Source organism: Cherax quadricarinatus, chromosome 28 (genome assembly GCF_038502225.1).
Source record: "Cherax quadricarinatus isolate ZL_2023a chromosome 28, ASM3850222v1, whole genome shotgun sequence".
Classification (NCBI taxonomy): Eukaryota; Metazoa; Arthropoda; class Malacostraca; order Decapoda; family Parastacidae; genus Cherax; species Cherax quadricarinatus.
This window is the reverse complement of record NC_091319.1, coordinates 1,593,764-1,620,955: the sequence shown is the minus strand read 5'-3', so window position 1 is coordinate 1,620,955 and position 27,192 is coordinate 1,593,764. Positions and strand designations below refer to the sequence as shown.

General features: G+C 42.2%; 1 protein-coding gene across 1 annotated transcript in view; it reads left to right on the top strand.

Moving 5' to 3' along the window:
- The window catches only part of LOC138853310 (uncharacterized), a 72,654-nt gene extending 54,068 nt beyond the window's left edge, over window positions 1-18,586 (top strand). Inside the window, exons 3-4 of the mRNA XM_070089299.1 lie at window positions 9,191-9,275; window positions 15,342-18,586. Of these exons, the coding sequence (XP_069945400.1) occupies window positions 9,191-9,275; window positions 15,342-15,579 (323 nt within the window). The 3' untranslated portion in view covers window positions 15,580-18,586. The remainder of the gene's footprint in view (window positions 1-9,190; window positions 9,276-15,341) is intronic.
- The last annotated feature ends 8,606 nt before the right edge of the window (window positions 18,587-27,192 follow it).

The following is a 27,192-nucleotide window of genomic DNA, read 5'->3' as shown; positions in this document are numbered from 1 at the left end:
ATATCGAGGGACTGTGTTACGGCGCCGACAGTAACGACCTAAAGAAAAAGTGCAAAAATTTGGGCACATTATACAGCTGTGATGTTGATGGACAGAAGCTATATGAAGAAATTTTAGATTGCAGAATGTTGCTATCACGTCGGGTCAACATGAAAATGTCAAGACCTGAAGAGCTTCTCTACTTTATTGTTTAGTATGGAGATGAGAGCGTTTTCCCCAATCTCGGCATTGCTGTTCAGATAATGCTAACCATCACAGTTTCCATCACCAGCTGTGAGAGATCATTCAAATTAAAACAAATATTTCCGTACTTGCGAGTCTCCATGGGTCAAGGCAGACTGTGATCTTACTCTGCTGATTGTAGAAATATAGAAGAAATTTAAAAAAATGAATTTGAGCATCATAAACCAATTTGTATAAATGAAAGCAGCTGTAATTTTCATGTAGTGCCATAATTTGTTAATTAAAAGATTAATGAGCTTGACTTGAATCTTTGAGTTGATATTTTGTTAAAGTTATCTAAGAAATGGGTGTCAGATGTTTGGACAGTGACACAATTTCAGTGCTTGCCATAAGCGCTATTTTTCGTACATACGCCCCTTTGGGTAGGTAGACAACTTTAAAATTTGATCAGTGTTTTGAACTGTTAGATCAAATATAAACTTAACAAATAACAAAGAACTACTAGCATGGATAAAACACACCAATAAATACTGTCACATCGAGTTAAAATATCCAGCATCAGATAAAAATCCTAGTAAATTCTTAACATTGAACGACTCTTCTGAAAGTTCCCAGAGGTCCCTACAGGCGCCCCGGTGGTCAGTGGTCAGTCGTCACGTGAGGTCACAGACCCTGAGCTGCTTTGGGGATTAGCGTGGACGGTTACAAAGCATGGCTTGCTTCTGCAGTGTTTTAAAAATTGAGGTTGGAGAGTTGAAGGTGGTGGTCTTGCTTCTTCAGGAGGAGATTAGGAGGCTGAAGGTCCACCTCAATGGGTCTGGGAGAGAGTGTGAGGTGGCTGGAGTTGTGGGAAATGAGGCTTCTAGCAGTGAGGTGCAGTCTGTCTCTCGCTGTGAGGAGGCTGTAGGTGGGGAGGTAGCAACGGCTACCAGCAGTGAGGTGCAGCCCAGCACCTGCTACAAGTGGCGAGTGGTTCACAGTAATGGGAGGCGCATCAGAGTAAGGAAAGTTAAGAGTGAAGATCTGAAGGTAGGAAATCGCTTCTCTGTTCTTCAGGATGAATGTACTTCAGTGGCCAGTGAAGGTAAGGGTACTACTGCCCCTGCTAATGGAGGTAAGCGCATTCTTGTGGTTGGTGACTCTCAGGTAAGATATATTGACCGTGCTTTTTGTAATAGGAATAAGAAGATGAGAGATAGAGTGTGCTTCCCTGGAGCTGGTGTTGGGGACATAGTCAACAGGCTGGATAATATCATGTCAGGTAATGGGAATGCCCATTATCTGTCTCAGTGCTGGTGGAAATGATATTGGGAAGGGTAGGAGAGAAGAGCTGCTAGATAAGTACAGGTCAGCTATAGATTTCATTAAGTCTAAGGAGGGATCCCAATCATATGTAGCATCTTGCCTAGAAGGGAGTAGGAAATGAATGGCTGTTCAGGCAATTGGTGTAAATGCTGGCTAGACAGATACTGCAAGGAACTTGCAATCCCATTCATTGACAACTGGAACAACTTTTATGGCAAACATGATATGTATGCAAGGGATGGGGTACATCTATCTGGGGCTGGGGTGGTAGCACTTGCAGACTCGATTGAGGCCATTGGTGAAATGCCTATGATTTTAAACTGATAGAAGATAGAGGTATGGGTGTGTGTGGGAAACAAGCAGGTTGCAACACTAGGGTTCGAAACAGTAAATGTATAAAAGGCATTCAGCATGAAGTTATAAATAAAAACAATAGATCAGGTCAGCAAACAAAGGGGGACAGCAGAGGGCAGCAAGGGACTAGCTCCCTTAAGGTTTACTATACTAATAGCAGGAGTGTAAGAAATAAGATAGATGAGCTAAGATTAATTGCAAGTGCAGGAAACATAGATATTATTGCTATAACAGAGACCTGGCTCAATCTGAAAGATAGAGAGATGCCCTCTGAATTTCACATACAAGGCTATAAATTATTCCACACTGACAGGGTCAACAGGAAAGGTGGTGGAGTAGCGATGTATGTCAGAGACAATTTAAATTGTTGTGTTAGACAAGATATAAAATTAGAAGCATCAGCCACTGAATCTGTTTCGTTACAGCTTCTCGAGGGCCGAGAAAAACTAATTTTGGGTGTGATTTACAGGGCCCCAAATCTTGATAGGGAGTGCAGTAAACTTCTATGGGACGAAATTCGTAAGGCATCTACAAACAAAAATATTGTGCTAATGGGAGATTTCATCTATAGACAGATTGACTGGAGCAATTTGACAGGAAATTTAGAGTCAGGTGACTTTCTTGATACGATCCAGGATTGTTTGTGACAGAGCCAACTAGGGGAAATAACCTCCTTAACTTGGTTCTTGCCAGTAGTGAAACACTAATTAATAATCTTGAGGTTAATGATGAGCTTGGGGAAAGTGATCACAAATCACTCAGTTTTAATATATCATGGAATTCCCCTAATAATGACAATCAAGTCTCTGTCCCTGACTTCCGCTTGGCTGATTTCATAGGACTGAAAAATTACTTAGGTGGGCTGAACTGGAATGACCTGACTAAGGGTGATGATGGATGCCGATATGACGCTTTCCATGGCATAGTTCTAGCTGCTCAGTCAAATTATGTTCCAAATAGGGAAATCAGATCAAACAAAAATGATCCTAAATGGATGAACAATAGATTAAAATATCTAATTGGTCAAAAGAGAGGCATATATAGGCAAATCAAAAGAGGAGAGGGGCAATTAAGAAATCGATATATTCAGTTAAAGAGAGAAATAAAAAAAGGAATTAGAAAAGCAAAAAGAGATTATGAGGTTAAAGTTGCAAGAGATTCGAAGACTAACCCAAAAGGATTCTTTCAGGTATACAGAAGATCAGGGACAAGATAGGCCCACTCAAAAGTTCCTCGGGTCAGCTCACTGACAGTGATAAGGAAATGTGTAGAAGTTTTAACACATACTTCCTCTCAGTTTTTACATAGGAGGTTACCAGCGATATTCCAGAAATTATAAATTATGTGGAACAGGACGATAATAAACTGTGCACGATTAGGGTCACAAGTCACATGGTCCTTAGGCAAATAGATAAATTAAAACCTAACAAATCCCCAGGCCCTGATGAACTGTATGCAAGGGTTCTAAAGGAATGTAAAGAGGAGCTTAGCAAACCTTTGGCTAATCTTTTCAACATATCACTACAAACTGGCATGATGCCAGATAAGTGGAAAATGGCAAATGTGATACCTATTTTCAAAGCAGGTGACAGGTCCTTAGCTTCAAACTATAGACCAATAAGCCTAACCTCCATAGTGGGAAAATTTATGGAATCAATAATTGCCGAGGCAGTTCGTAGCCACCTTGAAAAGCATAAATTAATCAACGAATCTCAGCATGGTTTTACAAAGGGGCGTTCCTGCCTTACGAATTTGTTAACTTTTTTCACTAAGGTATTTGAGGAGGTAGATCATGGTAATGAATATGATATTGTGTATATGGACTTCAGTAAGGCTTTTGACAGGGTCCCACATCAGAGACTATTGAGGAAAATTAAGGCACATGGAATAGGAGGAGAAATTTTTTCCTGGATAGAGGCATGGTTGACAAATAGGCAGCAGAGAGTTTGCATAAATGGGGAGAAATCAGAGTGGGGAAGCGTCACGAGCGGTGTTCCACAGGGGTCAGTGTTGGGCCCCCTGCTGTTCACAATATACATAAACGACATAGATGAGGGCATAAAGAGCGACATCAGCAAGTTTGCCGATGATACCAAAATAGGCCGTCGAATTCATTCTGACGAGGACATTAGAGCACTCCAGGAAGATTTGAGTAGACTGATGCAGTGGTCGGAGAGGTGGCAGATGCAGTTTAATATAGACAAATGCAAAGTTCTAAATGTTGGACAGGACAATAACCATGCCACATATAAACTAAATAATGTAGATCTTAATATTACGGATTGCGAAAAAGATTTAGGAGTTCTGGTTAGCAGTAATCTGAAACCAAGACAACAGTGCATAAGTGTTCGCAATAAAGCTAATAGAATCCTTGGCTTTATATCAAGAAGCATAAATAATAGGAGTCCTCAGATTGTTCTTCAACTCTATACATCCTTGGCTAGGCCTCATTTAGATTATGCTGCACAGTTTTGGTCACCGTATTACAGAATGGATATAAATGCTTTGGAAAATGTACAAAGGAGGATGACAAAGTTGATCCCATGTATCAGAAACCTTCCCTATAAGGATAGACTAAGGGCCCTGAATCTTCACTCTCGAGAAAGACGTAGAATTAGGGGAGATATGATTGAGGTGTATAAATGGAAGACAGGAATAAATAAAGGGAATGTAAATAGTGTGCTGAAAATATCTAGCCTAGACAGGACTCGCAGCAATGGTTTTAAGTTGGAAAAATTAAGATTCAGGAAGGATATAAGAAAGTACTGGTTTGGTAATAGAGTTGTGGATGAGTGGAACAAACTCCAAAGTACAGTTATAGAGGCCAGAACGTTGTGTAGCTTTAAAAATAGGTTGGATAAATACATGAGTGGATGTGGGAGGGTGTGAGTTGGACCTGATAGCTTGTGCTACCAGGACGGTTGCCGTGTTCCTCCCTTAAGTCAAGGTGACCTGACCTGACTAGGTTGGGTGCATTGGCTTAAGCCGGTAGGAGACTTGGACCTGCCTCGCATGGGCCAGTAGGCCTTCTGCAGTGTTCCTTCGTTATGTTCTTATGTTCTAAAAAATCATGACATACGCGAAAAGGCTCGAGTCTTGAACAAACAGTTAAAATATAGTCCACAATCAGCTGTACTCCACAGTATAAACAGGGGAGCAGGAATACCTGTAAACAGGTGGCTATTAGAGCGATGTGTATACCTGATCCTCGGTCAATAGAGTTATCTCAAACTAACGATTCCCGTTGAAGGAGGACAGCTTACTCTGTACCATTATATATATATATATATATATATATATATATATATATATATATATATATATATATATATATATATATATATATATATATATATATATATATATATATATATATATATATATATATATATATATATATGTCGTGCCGAATATGTAAAACTAGTCAATTAGCAAGAACTCATTTAAAATTAAGTCCTTTCTAAAATTTTCTCTTATACGTTTAAAGATATGTTTTTTTCATTAGTGTTAATGTAAAAATTTCTAATTTTGCACCAAAGAATCTTAGAAAACTTACCTAACCTTATTATAACAAGAACAATTTATTTTAGCCTAACCCAACTAAATATATTTTATATTTCTTTACAATAATTTAATACTAAACAAACACAGTGAAATATATTTTTTTCGTTAGGTTCAGAATGATTTTGGCGAAATTATTGCATACATAAATTTTCGCTTGTCCTATATGGCAAGATGAGAGTTGCTATTTAAGCCAAGATTGCAAGTTCTGCCTATTCGGCACGACATTATATATATATATATATACATATATATATATATATATATATATATATATATATATATATATATATATATATATATATATATATATATATATATATATATATATATATATATATATATATATATATATATATATATATATATATATATATATATATATATATATATATATATATATAATCTTTCTTTCTTTCTTTCAACACACCGGCCGTATCCCACCGAGGCGGGGTGGCCCAAAAGGAAAAACCAAAGTTTCTCCTTTCAAATTTAGTAATATATACAGGAGAAGGGGTTACTAGCCCCTTGCTCCCGGCATTTTAGTCGCCTCTTACAACACACATGGCTGTGAGGGAAAAGTTCAATAGATAGGAGTAGCGAGGAAGTATATAGTAACAATAGTTTCATTGCCGGCTTTTTGTTAAGGTAGGGTAACTCAAGCTCCCGCTATTCCCGCCTTTTTCCCCCCACCGGGAAAGTGATAGTTTGACTGCCGGCTGCTTGTTTAAGGTAGGGTCAGTCTAGCTCCCACTATCCCTTCCCCTCCTTCTTCCCCCCCCCCCCCCCCCGAAAGGTGACGTGTGGGGCTCCGGTCCAAACAGTAATCACTAGACTCACAGCTCCCAGCACTACTGTAAGTACATGCCTGCCTTGTATTCTAGTGGATTTATTGGTTGAAAGCTTCACTTTTGACCAATAATAAACTTAGTCCTTTCAGTCTTGCTCTAGGTTGACTGTTGTAATAATCACCACATCTTTTAGGTATTGTACTTATCATGGAGAGTGATTTCTTAAGCAGTGGGTAACCTGTCTATCTTTCCAGCTTGGATGACAAGAGAGGGTCACCTGCCAATCAACGAGTAGAACTGATGGAGATGGACTAACGTCCTGAGACTTCCCCTTTTTGGATTTAATTACCTGTGCACCTGTATGAAATTGCAGGACGTAACCCCTCATCATTGCAGCGGTAAAGAACCTGCTTTCCTGTCATCGGGTTAGAATACTCAAGGCTATACTGTGAAGAACTAGCCAGTGGGTTGTAACCAACACCTGCGACCCCGCCCCCCAATCATCGGCAACGGCTACGATTTCAACAAGCAGTGTCACCAACACCAGACACCCAAGTTTTATATTAGCGTTGAATTCAGTTATTTATATTTTTCATTTTTCATTTTCTTTAATGTAGGATTAATATTTCATATTTAAGTGTTTTATATTTTCTATATAATAGTGTTTATGTTTGTCTGTTATTATTTCTTTTTCTATTCATTAATTTTCCTGAGGAGGAGCCAGCCTTGGTAATACTGTCTGAAGTTATTACAGGGCTGAGTAAGCCTTCACAATGGCCGACGGAGGAAGAATTCTGTTCCACTTCCCCATGGAGATAAGAGGAAATAAACAAGAACAAGAACTAGAAAGAAAATAGAAGAAAACCCAGAGGGGTATGTATATATACGCTTGTACATGTATGTGTAGTGTGACCTAAGTGTAAGTAGAAGTAGCAAGACGTACCTGAAATCTTGCATGTTCATGAGACAGAATAAAGGACACCAGCAATCCTACCATCATGTAAAACAATTACAGGCTTTCGTTTTACACTCACTTGGCAGGACGGTAGTACCTCCCTGGGCGGTTGCTGTCTACCAACCTACTACCTAGGATATATAATACATATATATATATATATATATACATTATATATATATATATATATATATATATATATATATATATATATATATATATATATATATATATATAATGGTACAGAGTAAGCTCGTTATAGCTGCCTTCGTCTCAGTTAATTTGTTATATATGACAACTCGGCCCGAGAAGAAACAAGACTACAATCCGGATGTCATGAGTGGAAACAGGCTAACCACTCCTGGGTATTTATTAAACCTCAGGCTGGCCAGGAGCATACAGGGTAAGCAGAGCCGGATTAAGACATGGGCTCTAGGGGACACAGCAGAGGGGCCTTCATCTTAATCTCTGGAGGGCCTCCAGAGATTAAGTCGAAAGTGTTTACAGTTACTGCTGTAAGCTAATAATTATAGTATGTTATTACACTACTTACATGATAAACTGTTAACTGTTGTGATTATTTTTTTTCCTTTTGAAAATATCACTGGGCTACCCCCTCCCTCCTCACAGTACATATAGCCCATGGGCCTACAATATCTTAATCCGGCTCTGCGGGCAACGATAAACAGAGTGTATTAGGAATCTGAGTAGACAGTGAACCGAGAACCAACTAAGTCAGTAGACAGGACAAGAGAACCGAGGACTGTGTGGAGCTTTGCAATTAACACAGAAAATTTATTTGTAATAGTGTATAACACCAGAGTTCTCACCAGCAACCACAGCAAAGACAATACCAGAGTTCTCACCAGCAACCACAGTAAAGACAACACCAGAGTTCTCACCAGCAACCACAGCAAAGACAACACCAGAGTTCTCACCAGCAACCACAGCAAAGACAACACCAGAGTTCTCACCAGCAACCACAGCAAAGACAACACCAGAGTTCTCACCAGCAACCACAGCAAAGACAACACCAGAGTTCTCACCAGCAACCACAGCAAAGACAACACTATCCTTACTCTTTGACCCATCAGTGAAACGCTTCGTCCTTGAATGAACAAAGTCATGCCAAGGTCATCACCAGAGCTCAGTAATTAGAGGTCGCTATACACGGCATATTAAGAGGTGCCTCAGGCACTGTCTGAGAAGAACAGAGAAGCAGCCTCTCTGATGACAGACACAGTGAGGACACAGTCCAGGAGAGCAGCCAGCATCCTGCACAAGACAAGTAAAGGGCTCTCCCACTGTTTCACTACCACGAGCAGCTCACGAAAAGCTGGGTTTCCTGAAACATGCAACGTAGGCAGAGCTCCTCATGGCAAGGATCTAGGGTAAAGCTCACCAGAATCAACTGACAAGCTCTCAGCAAGTACGGCATTCATCTGTGCAAAACCACTCCCTATTAATATCACCACCACCACCAAAACTACAATCACGAAAACCACCTTCACCACCACCACCATAAACACCACCACCATCATAACCACCACCACCGCCGCCACCTGATCCCATTGCAGTTATTAACTGCTCTGTTTGTGAAGGAGTCTTCTCTGTAGTGCCTCCTGCACGGCTTCTTTCTTGATGGGAAAATATAGCCTCTTGGTTTCCTTACTGCTGGTGCCGAGAAATCTTCTGATTTCTCTTTTCTGGTCTATCTTTATGGTCTCATATATAGTCATCATGTCACCTTTCCCTCTCCTCGCTCTCACATTTTTTTTTTGCAGAATTCATATTTTTGCTTTTAATTGTTAAATTTAGTTTCTCTCATGTCTTTGATCGTTTTTTTTTTAAACTGTGGACACCGTATCACAGTTACGTATTTCATTTTTATAATAATAATGGGGGGGAGGGAGGGAGGGAGGGAGGACGAGAGAGAGAGAGAGAGAGAGAGAGAGAGAGAGAGAGAGAGAGAGAGAGAGAGAGAGAATCACAATGGAAGTTTTCAGATGACCACCAACAATATTGGTGTTTATTCCTGCAGATGAAGTCAATTTCTGGACGATGGCAATCGTGGCAGTGGGTACGGGATTCATCCTCACCGTGGCTGTCTCCATCTATCTCATCTGGTGAGTCGTACAACCCTTATGTTATCATCTGGTGAGTCGTACAACCCTTATGTTATCATCTGGTGAGTCGTACAACCCTTATGTTATCTGGTGAGTCGTACAACCCTTATGTTATCATCTGGTGAGTCGTACAACCCTTATGTTATCATCTGGTGAGTTGTACAACCCTTATGTTGTCATGTGGTGAGATGTACAACTCTTAAGCTCTCATTATACTCACCATGTGACTCATATAACGGTATTTTAACAGTGTAACAATAGTGTAATCCCATAAAGGTCATGCCGAAATGTGATAAAAAATTATACCAGTGTAATGTGAAACCACTGTTAATTATCGTAAGAAGAATTATTTCCAGTTTGCCAGATTTCAGCGCAAATTTGTTGCCCAGCAATACAATAAATAAACTCTTGCCAACATCAAAAATCATTTCTGATTGACCTGCTTCGACTAATGATCATCAACTCAGGTCTTGGGGTAAATTGGAGCCTGGTTGATCAGGCTCTGATCCAATATGAGGCCTGGTCGCAGACCGGGCCGCGGGGGCGTTGACCCCCGGAACTCTCTCCAGGTAAACTCCAGGTATGAGTCAAGAATATTTTAACCTCTCAAATAGGGAGTAAGCAGTGGGACACACACATACACACACACACACACACACACACACACACACACACACACACACACACACACACACAGATCTTGGGGTGAGTATAATACCGAGCATGTCTCCGGAAGCACACATCAACCAGATAACTGTTGCAGCATATGGGCGCCTGGCAAATCTGAGAACAGCGTTCCAATACCTTAGTTAGGAATCGTTCAAGACACTGTACACCGTGTACGTCAGGCCCATACTGGAGTATGCAGCACCTGTTTGGAACCCACACTTGATCAAGCACGTCAAGAAATTAGAGAAAGGTTAGTTCCAGAGCTAAGGGGAATTTCCTACGAAGAAAGGTTAAGGGAAATCGGTCTGACGAAACTGGAGGACAGGAGGGTTAGGGGAGACATGATAACAACATACAAAATACTGCGTGGAATAGACAAGGTGGACAGAGACAGGATGTTCCAGAGTTGGGACACAGAAACAAGGGTTCACATTTGGAAGTTGAAGATCCAGATGAGTCAAAGGGAGGCTGGGAAGTATTTTGTTCAATCATATAGTAGTCAGGAAGTGGAATAGCCTAGCAAGTGAGGTAGTGGAGGCAGGAACCATACATAGCTTTTAGATGAGGTATGATAAAGCTCATAGAGCAGGGAGAGAGAGGACCTAGTAGCACTCGGCGAAGAGGCGGGGCCAGGAGCTAAGTCTCGACCCATGCAACCACAATTAGGTGAGTACACACACACACACCTCTTAATGTGTAGAGAAGTGCCGAGGGCAGTGTCTCACACGCCAATTGGTTGGTCACTCAGGTTCACAGATTCTGCACTAAGCGAGGGATCACCTCCACAACACCTACACACTTTAATCCCTAAAAACAGAGATTCTCTCAGCGCATATATGCTGAGAGAAACGCACCTCTGTATATATTATTATTATTATAATCAAAAAGAAGCGCTAAGCCACAAGGGCTATTCTGGATATATATACCCTGTGATCAGGAGAGAGATTCTCCTCAGACTATGTTGTAGAGTGCCCACTACCTACCACCCGCCAGAAATATACATCGTAAAAATTCGGAATACGTAAATACGTAAATAAGTTGACCTTTGCTGTCAGAGTCAATTTAAGTTTAAACAAGCACAATGCCATACTTATCAAGGCTGATTTCTTGCAAATGTTGTAGGATTTGCACTGAAATACACCAACAAACAGCTTGTGCCACATGTGGCGTATAGACTCCTGCGAGTTAGCATTCATGCTCTTCTATAAAAATGTTCTTTGAGAGGAAATAAATACGTACAGTCAGGTCTAAATGTCTGTGGTTCAAAGTCTCGTTTCAGCTGTTCAAAGTCTCGCTTTGAGCTGAATTACCGGTGTATGTATTTAACACTTTCCGAAATAATAATAATAATAATAATAATAATAATAATAATAATAATAATATAGGTAGTAGGTTGGTAGACAGCAACCACCCAGGGAGGTACTACCGTCCTGCCAAGTGAGTGTAAAACGAAACCCTGTAATTGTTTTACATGATGGTAGGATTGCTGGTGTCTTTTGTCTGTCTCATAAATATGCAAGATTACAGGCATGTCTTGCTACTTCTGCTTACACTTAGGTCACACTACACATACATGTACACGTTTATTTATACACTCATCTGAGTTTTCTTTGATTTTATCTTAATAGTTCTTGGTCTTATTACTTTTCCTTTTATATCCATGGGGAAGTGGAATAAGAATCTTTCCTCCGTAAGCCATGCGTGAACAATGGGCTAGTAACCCCTTTTCCTGTAAAGATTACTAAAAAGAATAAGAAGAAAATTGTCAAAGTGGAAGTCTGAATGTGCGTGGATGTTGTGCAAATGATAAGAAAGAGATGATTGTGGATGTTATGAATGAGAAGAAACTGGATGTCCTGGCTTTAAGTGAAACAAAGCTGAAGGGGGTGGGAGAGTTTCAATGGAGAGGAATAAATGGGATTAGGTCAGGGGTTTCAAATAGAGTTAGAGCTAAAGAAGGAGTAGCAATAATATTGAAGGATAAGCTATGGCAGGAAAAGAGGGACTACAAATGTATAAATTCAAGGATTATGTGGAGTAAAATAAAGATTGGATGTGAAAAGTGGGTTATAGTAAGCGTGTATGCAACTGGAGAAGAGAGAAGTGTAGAGGAGAGAGAGAGATTCTGGGAAATGTTGAGTGAATGCGTGGGGAGTTTTGAATCAAGTGTGAGAGTAATGGTGGTTGGGGATTTCAATGCTAAAGTGGGTAAAAATGTTATGGAGGGAGTAGTAGGTAAATTTGGGGTGCCAGGGGTAAATGTAAATGGGGAACCTTTAATTGAGCTATGTGTAGAAAGAAATTTGGTAATAAGTAATACATATTTTATGAAAAAGAGGATGAATAAATATACAAGGTATGATGTAGCACGTAATGAAAGTAGTTTGTTAGATTATGTATTGGTGGATAAAAGGTTGATGGGTAGGCTCCAGGATGTACATGTTTATAGAGGGGCAATTGATATATCGGATCATTATTTAGTTGTAGCTACAGTTAGAGTAAGAGGTAGATGGGAAAAGAGGAAGGTGGCAACAACAAGAGGGAGGTGAAAGTGTATAAACTAAGGGAGGAGGAAGTTCGGGCGAGATATAAGCGACTATTGACAGAAAGGTGGGCTAGTGCAAAGATGAGTAGTGGGGGGGTTGAAGAGGGTTGGAATAGTTTTAAAAATGCAGTATTAGAATGTGGGGCAGAAGTTTGTGGTTATAGGAGGGTGGGGGCAGGAGGAAAGAGGAGTGATTGGTGGAATGATGAAGTAAAGGGTGTGATAAAAGAGAAAAAGGTAGCTTACGAGAGGTTTTTACAAAGCAGAAGTGTTATAAGAAGAGGAGAGTATATGGAGAGTAAAAGAAAGGTGAAGAGAGTGGTGAGAGAGTGCAAAAGGAGAGCAGATGAAAGAGTGGGAGAGGCACTGTCAAGAAATTTTAATGAAAATAAGAAAAAAATTTGGAGTGAGTTAAACAAGTTAAGAAAGCCTAGGGAAGGTATGGATTTGTCAGTTAAAAACAGAGTAGGGGAGTTAGTAGATGGGGAGAGGGAGGTATTAGGTAGATGGCGAGAATATTTTGAGGAACTTTTAAATGTTGAGGAAGAAAGGGAGGCGGTAATTTCATGCACTGGCCAGGGAGGTATACCATCTTTTAGGAGTGAAGAAGAGCAGAATGTAAGTGTGGTGGAGGTATGTGAGGCATTACGTAGAATGAAAGGGGGTAAAGCAGCTGGAACTGATGGGATCATGACAGAAATGTTAAAAGCAGGGGGGGATATAGTGTTGGAGTGGTTGGTACTTTTGTTTAATAAATGTATGAAAGAGGGGAAGGTACCTAGGGATTGGCGGAGAGCATGTATAGTCCCTTTATATAAAGGGAAGGGGGACAAAAGAGATTGTAAAAATTATAGAGGAATAAGTTTACTGAGTATACCAGGAAAAGTATACGGTAGGGTTATAATTGAAAGAATTAGAGGTAAGACAGAATGTAGGATTGCGGATGAGCAAGGAGGTTTCAGAGTGGGTAGGGGATGTGTAGATCAAGTGTTTACATTGAAGCATATATGTGAACAGTATTTAGATAAAGGTAGGGAAGTTTTTAATGCATTTATGGATTTAGAAAAGGCATATGATAGAGTGGATAGAGGAGCAATGTGGCAGATGTTGCAAGTACATGGAATAGGTGGTAAGTTACTAAATGCTGTAAAGAGCTTTTATGAGGATAGTGAGGCTCAGGTTAGGGTATGTAGAAGAGAGGGAGAATACTTCCCGGTAAAAGTAGGTCTTGGACAGGGATGTGTAATGTCACCATGGTTGTTTAATATATTTATAGATGGGGTTGTAAAAGAAGTAAATGCTAGGGTGTTCGGGAGAGGGGTGGGATTAAATTATGGGGAATCAAATTCAAAATGGGAATTGACACAGTTACTTTTTGCTGATGATACTGTGCTTATGGGAGATTCTAAAGAAAAATTGCAAAGGTTAGTGGATGAGTTTGGGAATGTGTGTAAAGGTAGAAAGTTGAAAGTGAACATAGAAAAGAATAAGGTGATGAGGGTATCAAATGATTTAGATAAAGAAAAGTTGGATATCAAATTGGGGAGGAGGAGTATGGAAGAAGTGAATGTTTTCAGATACTTGGGAGTTGACGTGTCGGCGGATGGATTTATGAAGGATGAGGTTAATCATAGAATTGATGAGGGAAAAAAGGTGGGTGATGCGTTGAGGTATATGTGGAGTCAAAAAACGTTATCTATGGAGGCAAAGAAGGGAATGTATGAAAGTATAGTAGTACCAACACTCTTTTATGGATGTGAAGCTTGGGTGGTAAATGCAGCAGCGAGGAGACGGTTGGAGGCAGTGGAGATGTCCTGTCTAAGGGCAATGTGTGGTGTAAATATTATGCAGAAAATTCGGAGTGTGGAAATTAGGAGAATGTGTGGAGTTAATAAAAGCATTAGTCAGAGGGCAGAAGAGGGGTTGTTGAGGTGGTTTGGTCATTTAGAGAGAATGGATCAAAGTAGAATGACATGGAAAGCATATAAATCTATAGGGGAAAGAAAGAGGGGTAGGGGTCGTCCTCGAAAGGGTTGGAAAGAGGGGGTAAAGGTTTTGTGGGCGAGGGGCTTGGACTTCCAGCAAGCGTGCATGAGCGTGTTAGATAGGAGTGAATGGAGACGAATGATACTTGGGACCTGACGATCTGTTGGAGTTTGAGCAGGGTAATATTTAGTGAAGGGATTCAGGGAAACCGGTTATTTTCATATAGTCGGACTTGAGTCCTGGAAATGGGAGGTACAATGCCTGCACTTTAAAGGAGTGGTTTGGGATATTGGCAGTTTGGAGGGATATGTTGTGTATCTCTATACGTATATGCTTCTAAACTGTTGTATTCTGAGCACCTCTGCAAAAACAGTGATAATGTGTGAGTGTGGTGAAAGAGCTGAATGATGATGAAAGTATTTTCTTTTTGGGGATTTTCTTTCTTTTTTGGGTCACCCTGCCTCGGTGGGAGACGGCTGACTTGTTGGAAAAATAATAATAATAATAATAATAATAATAATAATAATAATATAGCTGGTTTAGTGCTATCACCGCCTCCTTGGATCACACCCTGTTACCTCCCATTCCCCAGGTTCTGTATGACTCCTACACATTTAGCGCTTCCCCACGAATATAAGACTTATCTGAACACGACGTGTCTTAACAGGGTATACATTAACACCGAGAAGCTTATGTCTCAGCGTATATGTGCTGAGAGTTTACTTTAATCCGTTTTAGGGAGAAAACCATTTCCGTCCAGTAGTGAAAAACGGGTTACGCGCAGCGCCAATGAGCCTCGTTTAGTCGATAGGCTTCAAACCCCCCTCACCCTCCAAGTGTACTATAACTCATTTAATCTCGCACAGTCAGACAAGACTGGAGCGGCCCCTGGCAGTACGTCATCACAGGACCGTACGTCATATCAGCCATGGTCCAGACGTCGACCACCACTACCACCTCACCTTGCACCACGACCACCACCACCACGACAAGACCATGCCGTACCACCTGCCCTCCTCCCACCACCCACAACGACACGATGTGACCTCCTCGCTCCATTATATGGACCCACAGTCGTCGCCCCTCCATGACCTGGACGACTAGTAGGTCGTCACAGTAGCTCTACCTCCGTCTGTCTTAATGTAAACAACAAGACGACGTTCCTCCCTCTCAGCTTAAATGATCAAACACGCTTCCTTCACAACCTGAGTGATCAAATGCCCTTCCTTCACAACCTGAGTGATCAAATGCCCTTCCTCCATAACTTGGATGATCAAATTATCTGGAGTCTGTTCCGGAGGTCACCGCCCCCACGGTCAGGTCCCTCTCCTTCACCATATGAATGACCAAACGTCCTTCACAGTGAAGAGCTGTAAGACCCGTATAGTCTTAACGCCCCCTATAATAATAATAATAATAATAATAATAATAATAATAATAATCACAGCAAATAATAAATACTTAGAATACAGTGACTAACAATTCATCAACAATCCTTAGACGATACAAATACAATGTCTCTCCTCACACATTCTACTTAACATGTAATTCTAGAAAACAATTTCAAAAGCAAAATATTTCATTCTAATGAAAAAACACGTCATTTTAATGAACAAATGTAGACAGCCTGTACTGTCTGCACAGACAGCCCATGCTGTCTGCCAGCTTAGTTCATATTTCGCGCCATGCTGGTGCTGCCACCTATAGGCGTTGCTACTTCAGCCTGTCGGCCCATGCCTCGCTCTCACCCACACAGCGGCCTAGCAGCAAGACAAGTACTAGTAGCTCTCTCTCGTGGGATGGCCCTTCCCGGGCCATGGGCACAACACACAAGCCTGTTTAACCACCACGACTTAACAATAAACTAAGAAGTCTATCATTGAACCACCCGCTTTCAGCTCTACCAAATAATCTCGTTATAAATGGTGGAAAGCGGTGGTCGCAGCAGTTGTTTGCCCAGAGAGAGGAAGAAGAGGTATGAAGTCATCTTCACTTCATCACCCTACACAAGAAGCATCCGTCTCTCAACAAGTTATCCTGATGTCGTGTCTGCACGTTTGAGCATCCAGACACAGATACAAGCAGGATCCAGCCGAAATTTGCCAAAATTCTCCACGCTACAGCGTCCCACGCTGTTTCCCAAGTCACGTGTTCAGCGTCACTTGTATGTTGCTGCTGTTGTTGTTCAGCTCAGCACAGCTGTTTCAGCAAACCAGAGGTGAGTTTTGTGGCGATTTCTGCGTCCAGTGTGAGTTCTCCACGTGTTTGTGGGAGGAGGAAGCGGCCGTTCCTTGCCTCACCCTGCTGTACTCTCACACCTCACCAGCCTACCATACACCACTCACCACTGCTCACTCCCTCTGCTGTGTTTTCTGCTGTTTTCGTGTGATTCATTGCCAGAGCTGTGTATCCGAGTGCCCGAGGCCACTCGAAGCTATGTGGATCAGCATGCCACATAGATCACGACGCCACATGGATCATGATGCCACGTGGGTGTGGGCGATGTCACGTAGATCTACAGGCCACGTGAGTTACCAGATGTCCCAGGCCACATGCTGTGGTCTGCTGCTTGCATCACATTGACGTCACCGATGATGCTCCCCGACTTCATGACGTCACGATGTCTGCCTGACGTCACCTCGAGATGTCTGCTGACGTCACAGTGCTGCTGACGTCATCACGCCTGACATCACATGATGTCACATCGAGTGTTCAGTAATTATTTCAATATTGTCGAAAAGATTGAGAGAAGATATATGTAGTGTGTTAATTAATTCCTCTCAGTCAGTGTTCGCACATTTTAGTATATGTCTTAGTGTCAGTTTTGTGCACAGAAAAGCATCATTTGCTAGTTTAAGCCATGTTGTACTGCATGTACCGCGGGTGTGTTTAAAGTTTCCGTGTGTTCAGTGAGATCTGAGCCAGACCTGAATAGCACCACTGTGCTAAGTCACCCGATGTGACCAGTGCGTATGACAGCTGATGTCAAGACAGCCCCGAGTGACCAAGCCCTCTTGTACAGAAAGCTTTTATGCTCGTCGCTCGGGATGTTCTGGAGAATCGTACCTGCTACGATTCCCATCGAGATTTGCTTCACTTCACCTCCAGACCTTCAGAGTGCAGTTATATGCAGAGAAACAAGTCTGGGGACGCTTAGACTAACCTCTGCTAAAACTCCAACTGTCGAGAGAATGACACAGTGTGTCAGCCTCGTGTCACAAGCTTCAGTGAGCAGCCTGCACAAAGAAGATGTTACTTTGACTGCTAGCTCTCTCACTGCAGTCTGGTGTATGATGTTATGACTCCCAGATGTTTCGCCCAGTCGTCTCTGCCACGACTCGCTCCACAACTCGCTCCATGCTCGCCAGCAGTGACAGCCCAGCGACAGTACCAGTCGAGAAGTGTCCTGAGTCGCTTGCCAGAAGTCCTGCCCAGTTGCCGAGTTTTGTCGACGCCTCACTCGAGGGCACCAGCATGTCGTGCCCCAGGTTGAGTGAAACCTGCAGCAACTCCTACAATGACTGCTTCACCGTTCCAGAGGAGACCGTAACCTGTTACGTCACAGCTCAGCCACAGCGATGTCTCCCATGTTGCAGTATCTGTCCAGACGCAGGAAGGCGTGCAGTGATGCCCTTCGACGCTCACTGCCTTTGACCACGATGTTTAGCACACCCCACTTGTTTTTTTCTTCCCTCTCTGTAGGAAGTTTTTTTTTTCATGTCCATATGTATATATATGTTTTTATTTTGTGTTCTGTGCCCTTTTCCTACGAGAGAGAGACCGATTTCCTTTTACCACCAGTATTGTCGCGTCGGGACGACGCGGGGTAGGTGGCCGAGCGTATGTAAACAGCCTGTACCGTCTGCACAGACAGCCCATGCTGTCTGCCAGCTTAGTTCATATTTCGCGCCACTCAGATGCTGCCCTCTGTAGCCAGGCCTCTCAGTGGGCAAGCCAGCCTGCCTGCCCTTGCCTCACTCTCACTCACACAGCGGCCTAGCAGCAAGACACAAGGCTTACTCCTGGCTCTCTCTCGTGGTATGGCCCTCCCGGGCCATGGGCTCAAACACACAAGCCTGTGTACCCACCACGACCTTTCAATAAACTAAGAAGCCTCTGAAGACATATCATTTACTCCCCGCTACCAGAATACCAAATAATCCCGTTATACAAACATGTCATTCTTATGAACAAACACGTCATTTTAATGAACAAACACGTCATTTTAATGAACACGTCATTCTTATGAACAAACACGTCATTCTTATGAACAAACAACATTCTAATGAACAGACAACAATCTAATGAACAGACAACATTCTAATGAACAGACAACATTCTAATGAACAGACAACATTCTAATGAACAGACAACATTCTAATAAACAAACAACATTCTAATAAACAGACACGACATTCTAATAAACAGACACAACATTCTAATGAACACACACAACATTCTAGTGAATCAAAGTGTTTCCAACAGTCTGACTGTTTAATAAGGTCATAAAGTGCTGGTGGACGAGCACACTGTGTAGTTTAATAAGGTCATAAAGTGCTGGTGGACGAGCACACTGTGTAGTTTAATAAGGTCATAAAGTGCTGGTGGACGAGCACACTGTGTAGTTTAATAAGGGCATAAAGTGTTGGTGGACGAGCACACTGTGTAGTTTAATAAGGTCATAAAGTGCTGGTGGACGAGCACACTGTGTAGTTTAATAAGGGCATAAAGTGTTGGTGGACGAGCACACTGTGTAGTTTAATAAGGTCATAAAGTGCTGGTGGACGAGCACACTGTGTAGTTTAATAAGGTCATAAAGTGCTGGTGGACGAGCACACTGTGTAGTTTAATAAGGGCATAAAGTGCTGGTGGACGAGCACACTGTGTAGTTTAATAAGGTCATAAAGTGCTGGTGGACGAGCACACTGTGTAGTTTAATAAGGTCATAAAGTGCTGGTGGACGAGCACACTGTGTAGTTTAATAAGGTCATAAAGTGCTGATGGACGAGCACACTGTGTAGTTTAATAAGGGCATAAAGTGCTGGTGGACGAGCACACTGTGTAGTTTAATAAGGTCATAAAGTGCTGGTGGACGAGCACACTGTGTAGTTTAATAAGGTCATAAAGTGCTGGTGGACGAGCACACTGTGTAGTTTAATAAGGTCATAATGTGCTGGTGGACGAGCACACTGTGTAGTTTAATAAGGTCATAAAGTGCTGGTGGACGAGCACACTGTGTAGTTTAATAAGGGCATAAAGTGCTGGTGGACGAGCACACTGTGTAGTTTAATAAGGGCATAAAGTGCTGGTGGACGAGCACACTGTGTAGTTTAATAAGGTCAAAGTGCTGGTGGACGAGCACACTGTGTAGTTTAATAAGGTCATAAAGTCCTGGTGGACGAGCACACTGTGTAGTTTAATAAGGTCATAAAGCGCTGGTGGACGAGCACACTGTGTAGTTTAATAAGGTCATAAAGTGCTGGTGGACGAGCACACTGTGTAGTTTAATAAGGGCATAAAGTGCTGGTGGACGAGCACACTGTGTAGTTTAATAAGGTCATAAAGTGCTGGTGGACGAGCACACTGTGTAGTTTAATAAGGTCATAAAGTGCTGGTGGACGAGCACACTGTGTAGTTTAATAAGGGCATAAAGTGCTGGTGGACGAGCACACTGTGTAGTTTAATAAGGGCATAAAGTGCTGGTGGACGAGCACACTGTGTAGTTTAATAAGGGCATAAAGTGCTGGTGGACGAGCACACTGTGTAGTTTAATAAGGTCATAAAGTGCTGGTGGACGAGCACACTGTGTAGTTTAATAAGGTCATAAAGTGCTGGTGGACGAGCACACTGTGTAGTTTAATAAGGTCATAAAGTGCTGGTGGACGAGCACACTGTGTAGTTTAATAAGGTCATAAAGTGCTGGTGGACGAGCACACTGTGTAGTTTAATAAGGGCATAAAGTGTTGGTGGACGAGCACACTGTGTAGTTTAATAAGGTCATAAAGTGCTGGTGGACGAGCACACTGTGTAGTTTAATAAGGTCATAAAGTGCTGGTGGACGAGCACACTGTGTAGTTTAATAAGGTCATAAAGTGCTGGTGGACGAGCACACTGTGTAGTTTAATAAGGTCATAAAGTGCACGAGCACACTGTGTAAATAAGGTGTGCTGGTGGACGAGCACACTGTGTAGTTTAATAAGGTCATAAAGTGCTGGTGGACGAGCACACTGTGTAGTTTAATAAGGTCATAAAGTGCTGGTGGACGAGCACACTGTGTAGTTTAATAAGGTCATAAAGTGCTGGTGGACGAGCACACTGTGTAGTTTAATAAGGTCATAAAGTGCTGGTGGACGAGCACACTGTGTAGTTTAATAAGGTCATAAAGTGTTGGTGGACGAGCACACTGTGTAGTTTAATAAGGTCATAAAGTGCTGGTGGACGAGCACACTGTGTAGTTTAATAAGGTCATAAAGTGCTGGTGGACGAGCACACTGTGTAGTTTAATAAGGTCATAAAGTGCTGGTGGACGAGCACACTGTGTAGTTTAATAAGGTCATAAAGTGCTGGTGGACGAGCACACTGTGTAGTTTAATAAGGTCATAAAGTGCTGGTGGACGAGCACACTGTGTAGTTTAATAAGGTCATAAAGTGCTGGTGGACGAGCACACTGTGTAGTTTAATAAGGTCATAAAGTGCTGGTGGACGAGCACACTGTGTAGTTTAATAAGGTCATAAAGTGCTGGTGGACGAGCACACTGTGTAGTTTAATAAGGTAAAGTGCTGGTGGACGAACACACTGTGTAGTTTAATAAGGTCATAAAGTGCTGGTGGACGAGCACACTGTGTAGTTTAATAAGGTCATAAAGTGCTGGTGGACGAGCACACTGTGTAGTTTAATAAGGTCATAAAGTGCTGGTGGACGAGCACACTGTGTAGTTTAATAAGGTCATAAAGTGCTGGTGGACGAGCACACTGTGTAGTTTAATAAGGTCATAAAGTGCTGGTGGACGAGCACACTGTGTAGTTTAATAAGGTCATAAAGTGCTGGTGGACGAGCACACTGTGTAGTTTAATAAGGTCATAAAGTGCTGGTGGACGAGCACACTGTGTAGTTTAATAAGGTCATAAAGTGCTGGTGGACGAGCACACTGTGTAGTTTAATAAGGTCATAAAGTGCTGGTGGACGAGCACACTGTGTAGTTTAATAAGGTCATAAAGTGCTGGTGGACGAGCACACTGTGTAGTTTAATAAGGTCATAAAGTGCTGGTGGACGAGCACACTGTGTAGTTTAATAAGGGCATAAAGTGCTGGTGGACGAGCACACTGTGTAGTTTAATAAGGTCATAAAGTGCTGGTGGACGAGCACACTGTGTAGTTTAATAAGGTCATAAAGTGCTGGTGGACGAGCACACTGTGTAGTTTAATAAGGTCATAAAGTGCTGGTGGACGAGCACACTGTGTAGTTTAATAAGGTCATAAAGTGCTGGTGGACGAGCACACTGTGTAGTTTAATAAGGTCATAAAGTGCTGGTGGACGAGCACACTGTGTAGTTTAATAAGGTCATAAAGTGCTGGTGGACGAGCACACTGTGTAGTTTAATAAGGTCATAAAGTGCTGGTGGACGAGCACACTGTGTAGTTTAATAAGGGCATAAAGTGCTGGTGGACGAGCACACTGTGTAGTTTAATAAGGGCATAAAGTGCTGGTGGACGAGCACACTGTGTAGTTTAATAAGGTCATAAAGTGCTGGTGGACGAGCACACTGTGTAGTTTAATAAGGTCATAAAGTGCTGGTGGACGAGCACACTGTGTAGTTTAATAAGGGCATAAAGTGCTGGTGGACGAGCACACTGTGTAGTTTAATAAGGGCATAAAGTGCTGGTGGACGAGCACACTGTGTAGTTTAATAAGGTCATAAAGTGCTGGTGGACGAGCACACTGTGTAGTTTAATAAGGGCATAAAGTGCTGGTGGACGAGCACACTGTGTAGTTTAATAAGGTCATAAAGTGCTGGTGGACGAGCACACTGTGTAGTTTAATAAGGGCATAAAGTGCTGGTGGACGAGCACACTGTGTAGTTTAATAAGGTCATAAAGTGCTGGTGGACGAGCACACTGTGTAGTTTAATAAGGTCATAAAGTGCTGGTGGACGAGCACACTGTGTAGTTTAATAAGGGCATAAAGTGCTGGTGGACGAGCACACTGTGTAGTTTAATAAGGTCATAAAGTGCTGGTGGACGAGCACACTGTGTAGTTTAATAAGGGCATAAAGTGCTGGTGGACGAGCACACTGTGTAGTTTAATAAGGGCATAAAGTGCTGGTGGACGAGCACACTGTGTAGTTTAATAAGGGCATAAAGTGCTGGTGGACGAGCACACTGTGTAGTTTAATAAGGGCATAAAGTGTTGGTGGACGAGCACACTGTGTAGTTTAATAAGGTCATAAAGTGCTGGTGGACGAGCACACTGTGTAGTTTAATAAGGTCATAAAGTGCTGATGGACAAGCACACTGTGTAGTTTAATAAGGGCATAAAGTGCTGGTGGACGAGCACACTGTGTAGTTTAATAAGGTCATAAAGTGCTGGTGGACGAGCACACTGTGTAGTTTAATAAGGTCATAATGTGCTGGTGGACGAGCACACTGTGTAGTTTAATAAGGTCATAAAGTGCTGGTGGACGAGCACACTGTGTAGTTTAATAAGGGCATAAAGTGCTGTTGGACGAGCACACTGTGTAGTTTAATAAGGGCATAAAGTGCTGGTGGACGAGCACACTGTGTAGTTTAATAAGGTCATAAAGTGCTGGTGGACGAGCACACTGTGTAGTTTAATAAGGTCATAAAGTGCTGGTGGACGAGCACACTGTGTATACTCCCGAGGGAAATTATAACCCAATATTTATTTAATCATTTTATAGCCAGGAAATGTAAAGTGATTTTCAGCACGACTTTATCGGCTTAATTAGATATTTTAATTAATATATTATTGGTTATAACTCAACATAATATCTTTGTCTGTCATCATTATTCATGAGAAGCACAAAACCCGTGTGGGTTATTCAGCATAAGGTGTGTGGGAGGCTAGCAACACATGAAGGGTTGCTTCTCCGTGCTTACCCCTGCCGGGGAGAGGGGGCTCTCGATCCACGGAACTGGACCTGCCCTCCCCTCCTTTGGCTTCCACCTGAATGCCTCCCTGCCCCTCACAATTATTATTATTATAATCAAAAAGAAGCGCTAAGCCACAAGGGCTAGACAGCTGCCCCTCACAAGCTCATACGTACATACGTAGCGTGTACACAAATGCACATTGCAGTGTTTCCAGTGTTACACAGTATACATTCAGCTTGTACTGCGTATGCCAGAAATATTACTGTTATAGTATAAGGAAGCAGATGAAAGCTTTAAGGATCATTCAACGTTGCCGTGTCAATGGTTTTCTTGTCTGAGAATAAGAGTCGCATCATCGGCGGGTAGCAGAGACTGTCACTTAGTGAGGCAGGAATATATGTTTGGAGGACTTTGTGTTTTAGTATAGCACATGTTATTTGCTCTTCGCCGCTAACATTTACACCAGAGAGCGACGAACGACTCCTTGCCCATAATTAAGGACATGGTATAAGCGGAAAAATGTTCCTTTAATTCATATCAAGGCTGCAGGTACCTCCATAGCTCACATCAAAGTTATAGTTGTGAACGTTATGGTAATACCAACAAGCCATGAAAAATAAAAAGAAAATTCGGTGCGTTTCGGGATATAAAAAAGAAACGCTTTTTTGACTACATACAAACGCCTTTAAAGAGTAAGATACGTCAGGAAACCACATCAGGACACCACACAGAAAGCAGGTGTCCAGTACCTGGAGTGATGCGAGGTACGAGGTACGTCAGGCTACTTTAAAAAAATAGGTTTGCCTGAAGAGGGTTTTGGGGGTCAACGCCCCCGCGGCTCGGTCTGAGACCAGACCTCGTAGTGGATCAGGTCTGATCAGTTTGCAAACTGACGTACGAACCACAGCCCGGCTGGTCAGGTACTGACTTTAGGTGCCTGTCCAGCGCCTTCTTGAAGACAGCCAGGGGTCTATTGGAGAAATATGCGAGTGAGATGTGGCTAGTTTTGAGAAAGAGTTGCCTAGCATGCGCCAATAGGCCTACTGCTTCCTTTCCAGTGCTCGTTCACGTGATTACCGATCCCGACATGCGTTATAATCTTTTAGCTAAAAGTTTGGAAATACCTAAGCTGCCAGAGCTTTGTGAAATTGTGTCGGTGTAGAGTAAAATTTATTTATTAAATGTTACGAATTGTGTTTAAGTGTCTTTCAACACATATCAAGTCTATCTACTGAGAAGGACCACCTATATCTTACCTGCCTCTGAATCTAGATATGAGGACAAGGACACAAAGTTGCAGAAAAAGCTGTTGGTGAAGCAACTTTTCGTTCTCTGTAGAGCTTTATCAATAACTTTATTTATGACTTTATAAAGCTCTACACACAGATAAGCATTGTCTCAATGAAAGCTTCTTCTGCAACTTATGTTGGCCTCCATATTTATCAGCAAAATGCCGTCTGAACTATTCTGTCAAGAGAGCTGAGAATATAAGACACATTGCAGAAAGAGGATGACATAACAAGGAGGAAATGCCTAGAAGCAGCATTGACATACACACTAATAATCATGGCGTTGTCAGCACTGAACCACGTCTTACTCAGCTCACTGAAAACACGAACCGCATGACCTTACGACGTGAAGCCTCGCCACGTCTATTACCATAACACCTTCCAACACCTCTCATCATGTGAAATCAAAAGAACACTAAAGCGTGTTACATTCATTATTCCCTTTATGGGGCCTATCATCTCCCTTGGTAACCTAAGCACACGTTGATTGGAAATCCACCAAGGGAACACCTTACCAGATCTTTTCCTAGATGGCCAACATATTTTATCGACCCCATGACTGGGTATTTGTACCAAGTGACGGAGTATTCATTTCCAGGTGATAGAGTTTTAGATCCAAGTGATAAAATATTCGCTCCTTGTGTTGTGTTCCTCTGCACGTATCGCTAAAACTCACACCTAAACGAAATGTTATCCTAAAAAAAAAAAAAAATCTAGCCTTGCTAAGTGTCACTGACTAAATATATTACGTCTTGCTTTGACGCAAACACAAACCTCAGTGGAAATCATCAGAACTGGAAGTCACCTTGTTGGCTAAAACTGCAGGTGAGTGAAGATTTTCCTAGTTACTCAAAACTTAATGAAGAGCTTAGAAAATCACCGTCGATAACGCGGTATCAGGTTATAATTAATATGTAAACAAGAGTCTAGGACCTAGACTCTTGTAGGTGGTTGAAGAGACCTGCACCTTGGAGGCAGAGTTAACCAAGGTGATCGGGGTTCTAGGTTCAAGGTGACCGGCTTCTAGGTGTTTTGACAATCACTGCTATGTCGCTAGTCGCCTGTGTGGCATCACATCACTGACACAATCATTGGGTGTGTAAAATATGGGGATGTGGCTGAGCAAGTGCCGGTCACAGGTCTGAAGACGTAGACATGAGAGATTTTCATGTGGATATTTTAGACCAGTTATTTATGAGGTCATTTATTTCTCCAAGAGGAAAAAAACCTCTCTCTTTATGGAGAGTTTAATCAAGAGTTTTATGAAGAGCTTAACTAGGCCATGTCTTGACGCTCATTTTTTTTTTTAAGAGCGCAGCAATGTTGTCAAAGATAAACTTCTCTTGTGCCACTTGTGTGTGTTTGTGTTCCTCGTGGAGCTTCCATGGAGTTGATTTGAGCTCTAATACCCCCTCCCCCTCCCTTCCCCGACCCTCCCCCTCCCATCCCCGACCCTCCCCCTCCCATCCCCGACCCTCCCCCTCCCATCCCCGACCCTCCCCCTCCCATCCCCGACCCTCCCCCAAATATTCATACATCACTAATAATGCTAATAATGACGATAACCTCTTTTAAGCGTAAAAAATAAAATGAAATTTTCCACTTTAAAATACTCATGATCTTTTTAATATCAACAGACAATACGCCAAGGTAACAACCAGAGTTAGATTTTTTCCCCGTTAAGTGAGGTGTTTAACGAGTGCTGTTAAACGAAGCCACAATAGCGACTAGAGGAGACGACAGCGAGATAAACTCCCTCCCTCCCCACCACTACCTGGATTTTGTCAATAAATATTATAAGAGAATTGTTGAGTATTTCTGACTCCCTCTTTTGTGAAAGTGAATGCAGGATGTATATGTATGACTGACTTGTATGTTTGTGTGTATGAATGTACGGCTTGAGTTATAAGTAAAATGTAGAGATACCTGGCGTCTTATCTCCACACACAGGAGTCACCAACACTGACAAGAGATCTCAACAACTTTGGACAAAGGCACCAAACAAGTTGTACATAAAAGGCTTCCAGAGGAGAAGTTTCCATAGGCAGCTATCAACAGCTGTGATAGATAAAGATAGATAGACTGTTTTCTTATTTTTCCTCCTCCATCATTTTCATTTGTATTATCTTCGCGTCGTTCTATATTTTTTAAAGGTGACCGGCCAGGTGTCGTGATCAGTGAGGTTCAGTAGAGTTTGTCTCTAGCCAGTAACTGGATGGGTGATCACAGCCTCTGATGTTGTGAGAGGAGATAAAACACTCCAACACCTCCATTCCAGCACCTCCATTCCAGCACCTCCATTCCAGCACCGCCACT